The sequence below is a fragment of the Macrosteles quadrilineatus genome, unplaced genomic scaffold (assembly GCF_028750875.1).
Source record: "Macrosteles quadrilineatus isolate MER2022 unplaced genomic scaffold, UCM_ALF_1.0 Scaffold_2__2_contigs__length_208266976, whole genome shotgun sequence".
NCBI lineage: Eukaryota > Metazoa > Arthropoda > Insecta > Hemiptera > Cicadellidae > Macrosteles > Macrosteles quadrilineatus.
In genome coordinates, this window is record NW_026542595.1 from 172,281,179 (window position 1) to 172,287,392 (window position 6,214).

The following is a 6,214-nucleotide window of genomic DNA, read 5'->3' on the forward strand; positions in this document are numbered from 1 at the left end:
ATACATGTATGTGTGTCCGTTATCACGATAACTCGAGCAAAAATGTTCCGATTTTGACGAAATTTGGTATAAACGTGAAAACCTATTCGAACGAGTTCGTGAACTAGTATGATCGGATTGTGGGAACAAGGGTTTATGGGGTAGAAGACGGTAATGACGTAATGTTTGCCAATTGTGATCATCTGCTTGTTTTAATCTTTCCTTGGAAAATAAATAAATAAATACCTACGTCATTGCCGTCTTCTATCTTGACGTCATGCTTGACGAGCATTACGGTCTGTTTTTTTAGTGTGGCCTGGCTGTAAGTAGCTCGAAACATGTACAGCATATGTAAACATTCGACACATCCAGGCAAAAGTAAGTAAATCTTACTTATAGTAAAAAATTACACAATGCATGTTAATTGCATTACCAAATAATACATTTTTATAATTTTTTTGGATGCAGGCTTTTGAAAATTTAGGACATTACGTGTATATACAAAAAATTCACAAAAATGACCGCCATTTTGAAACGGAATGAGATAATTGAGTTCTGTTTTCATAAAAATGTGGGTCTAAGCAAAGCTTTCTAAAATAAAAAAGATATGGGTTGATAACAGGAAATTTCTAGATTTGAGCCCGTGACCTTCAGTTCTGGAACACCCTGTGCATGGAATATGCTCAAAGTATTTTAAATAGATTCTTCGTATGTGATTTAGGGAGGAATAATTTCAATTCTAGGTTTTTAAATAAATTAGAATTTCTAGGTGATAACGTAATCCCGTAATAGTATGCTTACGGGTGGTCTGCCTCACTCTGTATATAGGAAGGATTGGGATATTTATTTAACAATTAATCTGATATCATTTGAAATACTTCCTTCGTTTCATCTGATGTTGTTATCTTCGATATATTATTGGAAGTTCTATCTATTGAAAGTTGTACCTATTTTAGTTTTACGTGAAAAGATAAATTTAGCAAATTGTAACATTTTTACAGTACAGCACGAAGTGTCTACCATGAGTCGGTTTACTACCTCTGACGACGAACAACTCATTGAGTTGGTTCAGGGTCATCCTATAATATGGAATATAATGGAGAAGGATTATAAGAATGTTGTGAAGAAAGAGTTTATATGGAGTGATATTGGCAAGACAATGAACAAAATTGGTAAGTGCATTATTTGTATTTATTTTCTAACAACAGTATCTAACTTTTTAATAGCTCTGTAGTTATATATTTCCACATATTACATAGGGCACAGGGGGTGAACAGCACTCACAATAATACAGTTATTAACTGTAGACGAGACTAGACAGTAGGTATGTTTTAATGTTTATTGTAGTATGTTGATAGGAAACGTTCTTCTCATTGAACATCTAAATAAATACAGTATCATATTAATCACTAGTCTTCGGCAAGAACTATGGTTGCAGGCCTACGCTGTTAACGTTATGTGCACAAGATATTTAAATTTCAGATTGGACTCTGTTCTCTATATGTACCTAGTTATAGAATGGACGAAATGGTAACTCTTTACATAATGTCAATATGCCTAGTTTACAACATAACTATGCAGGGTTATTTTAACTGCAAGCATTGACTTTATATCTACACAATGCAACCTAGTGTTTTATTAATAATCCTAACTTTCAAGCCTACGTTCGAAGATATTACAGGTTAATTTTGGTTAGGGAAAATTAATGAAATTACCCTGAATAGAGTCACAAATTTCAAACAAAAGAAATATATAATTTAAGTGAATGGCATTTTATTTGAAGTATATTGCTGTGAACTTTATAGTTGTTATTTTACACTCAAAGAAAACTAAATTATTTACAAGTATTTTACAATATTTACATATACTGTACTGATAAGAAAAAATATTCTTAAGATTATGTAGGCATATACAGTTCCCAGTTTTTCTTAAAATGTTACACGAGGAATTTATTTTCTTCTTGCTGATTTACCATTAAAATACTCTGCAAACCTTTCTCTGACTTTAAAGCCTTCCAATCTTGTGTAACCTCCTGTACCGGCCAATGGAATCATATTTTCAACTGGAAAATCATGTATAGTTTCATCAATCAATCTGTGGTTAGGGTTCTCTTTCAAAAACCTATCTCTAATTAGGTTGTGCAGGCAGCAACACACGATAATAATGTTATCCACTGTTTCTGGTTTAACATTTATGGGAGTGAAAAAGATTCTAAATATCACGCACATGATGCCGAATGCGTTCTCTGACACTCTCCTAACTTTGCAAAAGTGATAGTTTAGAGCTCTTTTTTCTAGATCTTCCACAGCTTGCCGTTTAGGATAGCACTTCATCATGTGTTTATCTAATTTAAAAGCTTCATCGCCCAAAACGACATGTGGAAGTAAAATGTTGGAATTGGGTAGGTATTCTGGCAAGGGGAAAATCACTTTTCCATCTTCAATCATTTTTCCCAGAAGCGATTTCTGGAATATTCCAGAATCTCCTTCTTTCCCGTATGATCCAACATCAACAATGAGAAACTTGCAATTTGCGTCAACTAAAGCAAATAGTACAACTGAAAAGTATTTTTTATAGTTAAAAAATAAACTTCCAGTGTTATTTGGAGCAACTATTCTGACGTGTTTGCCGTCTAAAGCGCCAACTAAGTTTGGAAAATCCCAACGCTCAAAAAACTCAACTGATTTTTTCTTCCAATCAATTTCACTTGGTGGTGGCAAATATTTTACCAACAGTTTTTCTAAAGCCTTTAGAACTTTTGGAACAATTTTTGTTATTTCTGAAGGGGATATCCTATAAGAAAATCCTAAAGATCGGAAAGATTCTCCAGTGGCCAGAAATCTGAAATTAAAAGTTTTTATTAGAAATAATAATGTATAATACTATCTATACATCATTACATACTGCACTAAATTCAAAAAAAAAATAATTGTTGACCTAGAATCATTGCTTAACTTGAAGGGTTCAGAAATTACATAAGTTAGGACTGAGGTGAAGAGTTTTTTTACAAAACCTTTGCCATCATAACAATATAGGTATTGTGCTATTAACAAAAATAATGGCGTATTTAAATTGATTATTATTCATAGGGGATACATAAAGCCAATTTAGTGTTACATTATTACATAGTTTGGGTGTGTTGCAGGGACTGAGTGTAAAGCCAGATGGAAGAATATGAGGGATTATTTTAGAAAACAAAAGAAGGAAGAGAGAAATCAAACAACAGGGTCTGCAGCAACAAAAAGGAAAGCGGGATACTGGGAAAGACTGCGTTTTTTAGATGTGGTGCCAGAGGAAAGATGTAGTTTAACAAATATTGAATCATCGGTCTCTGAAGAATCATTTGGTGATCAATTAGATTATGTTGACGATCTCTTAGATTTAACAGCGTCGAATGTGCAAGGAGATATTTCGGAATGTGAGACGAGTTCAAATACAGGGAATCGTGGGGATGAAACAAAAACAGAAAAGCCAAAACAAAACAAAAGAAAAAAAGTAATGCAAGATTCAAGCATCCTAGGGATCTTAAATTCAAGACAGTCTGCCAGAGAAGAGCACCGCAGGAAAGTTGAACTCCTTTTGGAGAAGAGAGAAGAGGACGAAATGGATTTGTTTTTCAAAACCATGGCCGCCACTACTAGGAATTTTAGTAAAGATTTAAAACGGCAAGCAAAAATAAAAGTGTTTAACATTATTACTGAGTTAGAAGGACTACAACAGGGAGGATTTTCTACTTTTAATTACGACAGTTCGGTGCCATCAACATCAGTAGGCCTACAGTCTAACAGGCACACATACACTGAACGGCCATTGCCAGTGAACGATTTTGTTTTTGATAGTAGTTGGTTGCAAAAAAACAATTAAACCAAAAAACCATCCCGGTTACATTTTTATTTATTACTGATTTACTTGGTTTTGTATCTTTTTTTTCTCAAACGTAGGAGTTAACACTATGTTTAAATGTTTTGTCTTCAAACTTGTCTTAATACTTAACTTGTCTTAAAACTTTGTCTTGGTTTTGTCTCTTATTTTATTACACGTAGGAGTTAACACTATGTTTAAATGTTTTGTCTTCAAACTTGTCTTAATACTTAACTTGTCTTCAAACTTTGTCTTGATTTTGTCTCTTATTTTATTAAACGTAGTAGTAAACACTATGTTTATCTTATGCTTTATTTTTAACCACCAATTTTTGTATAGCACTATTCTACATAAACGTGTTCGTGTTAAGAATAATTGTTTTTATTTTTTGGCCACTTAAGAAGTTTGGTAATTATTAATACGAGGTGTTAGCCCGTCCTACGTACGGGAATTCAGTAGTCAGTTAAAACCGTGTACAATTCAGATCAGCTAGTTTACAACTATAAAGACAAAGTTTCTTGCAGTTTTAATGTGAAAAATCATCTTGTAAACAAATGTTGTGTGACCAAATATGTTTTTTATTCCATCATAGATACGATATGCATTTTAAATCCGATAATTTTACAATAAAACAGTAATTCTGCAATTTTTACGATGTGAAAAGCGTTGAAGTGAGATTTGCAGCGATGAATACATTCATAAACAGTTTAAAAAGCTTATTTTTTAGTTTATACAACACATACCTTAGTGTTAGTGCCAGTTTCATATTCACTGAAATTGGCGTTGCGACTCTGTTATAAACATGCGATTTCAGTTCTTCTACATCCTGGATTTCTTCGTACAAATCAAAGAACTCTTGTTTAGTCAAACGAAAGTATTGCTTAAACCGCAGTTCGTCATCAATCAAATGGTTGTTAACCAGAATGTTGAACACACCCTCATCTTCACGCGTTTTATAAATCTCACTTTCACATTTTCGGCCCTTTGTCAAATTCAGTAGCAACACTTCCTCCTCTTCCATTTCTTCCTCATCCTCCTCTTCAAGATGTAATAAAATAGCGAGTCTATCCATGTCCATATCGACCACACCACACCACTTTCAGAACACGAATGAACAACAATTCTACAATCGCAATTCCGCCAGCGGACAGCGGACAGCGGAGAGCGGACTCCGTTCTCCGCTGTCCGCTCTCCGTTGTCCGCTCTCCGCCGGCCGACTCCGCTGCTAGGAAAACCCAGCTTTATTGCATTGCCTCAAGTGCTGGATGGAAAAAATCCTGCAGCATAGTTAGGTAACGTTCGGCATTCACAGTTGCCGGAAAAAAGTAAGGGCCAATGATGCCTACTCGTGATAAGGCGCACCACACAGTGACGCGGTCCGAATGCAGAGGTCTCTGATGAACTTCTCTGGGGTTTGTGTCACTCCAGTACCGCATGTTTTGCTTGTTTACACACCCACTGAGATGAAAATGTGCCTCATCAGAAAAGAACACAATTGCGTCACGAGGTATGGTTGCAAGCATGTCTTCACAAGATGTTCGTCGTGTCAAATAATCCCGTGCTGACAATTGTTGGACCACACACATTTTATATGGGTGGAAATGCAGTTCACTATGGAGAATCCGGTGGAGAGAACGCCTTGAAATGCCAAGGGCAAGTGCTTGCTTCCGAGCAGAGCGTTTCGGAGATTGCAATACTGCTGCTCTAACTCGTTCGATATTTTGTGGTGTTGTAACACTCCTCGCAGGTCCTCTTCGTACAGATGACACATTCCCTGCTGTCCTGAATGCATTCACCCAATTCACAACTGATTGCCGTCCAGGAACACGTCCGCGCGGGGAAACAGCGAAACGCAAACGGAAAGCACGTTGCACTGCAATTATCGAGTAGTTATTTGAAAAATATGCTTCAACACAAAATGAACGCTCCTCACGTGTCCACTCCATGATGGCAACTCAAAATGAGCTGAAGACAAACTTCCGGTCAGTCACAACAATCATCGCCCACTTCCGCCTCTTTTTGACTAACAGTGCTGCCAACCACCTGCAACTCAAAATAGCAATTTCCCGCGCTCCACCCTGTATATGAAACACTTTTGTATTTACCTGAACTATCGGTCCATTAAACGTAAGGTAATATTATTTACCTATTCAGATTAGAATAAACAGACTAGCTATGAAAATGTGACGAAAATCCATTATCTTACCGTGGTTTTCTTATTATTTGTGTTATTTGTTACCAGCTTTATCGATAAATTAAATTTATTTTTATTTAACAAATGTATTTAGATGTATATTTAATCACCAGTAAATTATGCTGCCGTTAAAACAAAAATAAAATAACACTTGTCCTACAGGCACGTTTGAAATTATCA

The 6,214-nt window shown here is 35.6% G+C and overlaps 1 protein-coding gene across 1 annotated transcript; it reads left to right on the forward strand.

Annotated features, from left to right (window-relative positions):
* The first annotated feature begins 1,000 nt into the window (after positions 1 to 1,000).
* Positions 1,001 to 5,128, forward strand: LOC128985149 (uncharacterized). The gene is made up of 3 exons (XM_054404530.1): positions 1,001 to 1,151; positions 3,125 to 3,747; positions 4,985 to 5,128. Exons 1-3 carry the CDS (start codon positions 1,001 to 1,003, stop codon positions 5,126 to 5,128), a joined length of 918 nt encoding a protein of 305 aa, XP_054260505.1.
* The last annotated feature ends 1,086 nt before the right edge of the window (positions 5,129 to 6,214 follow it).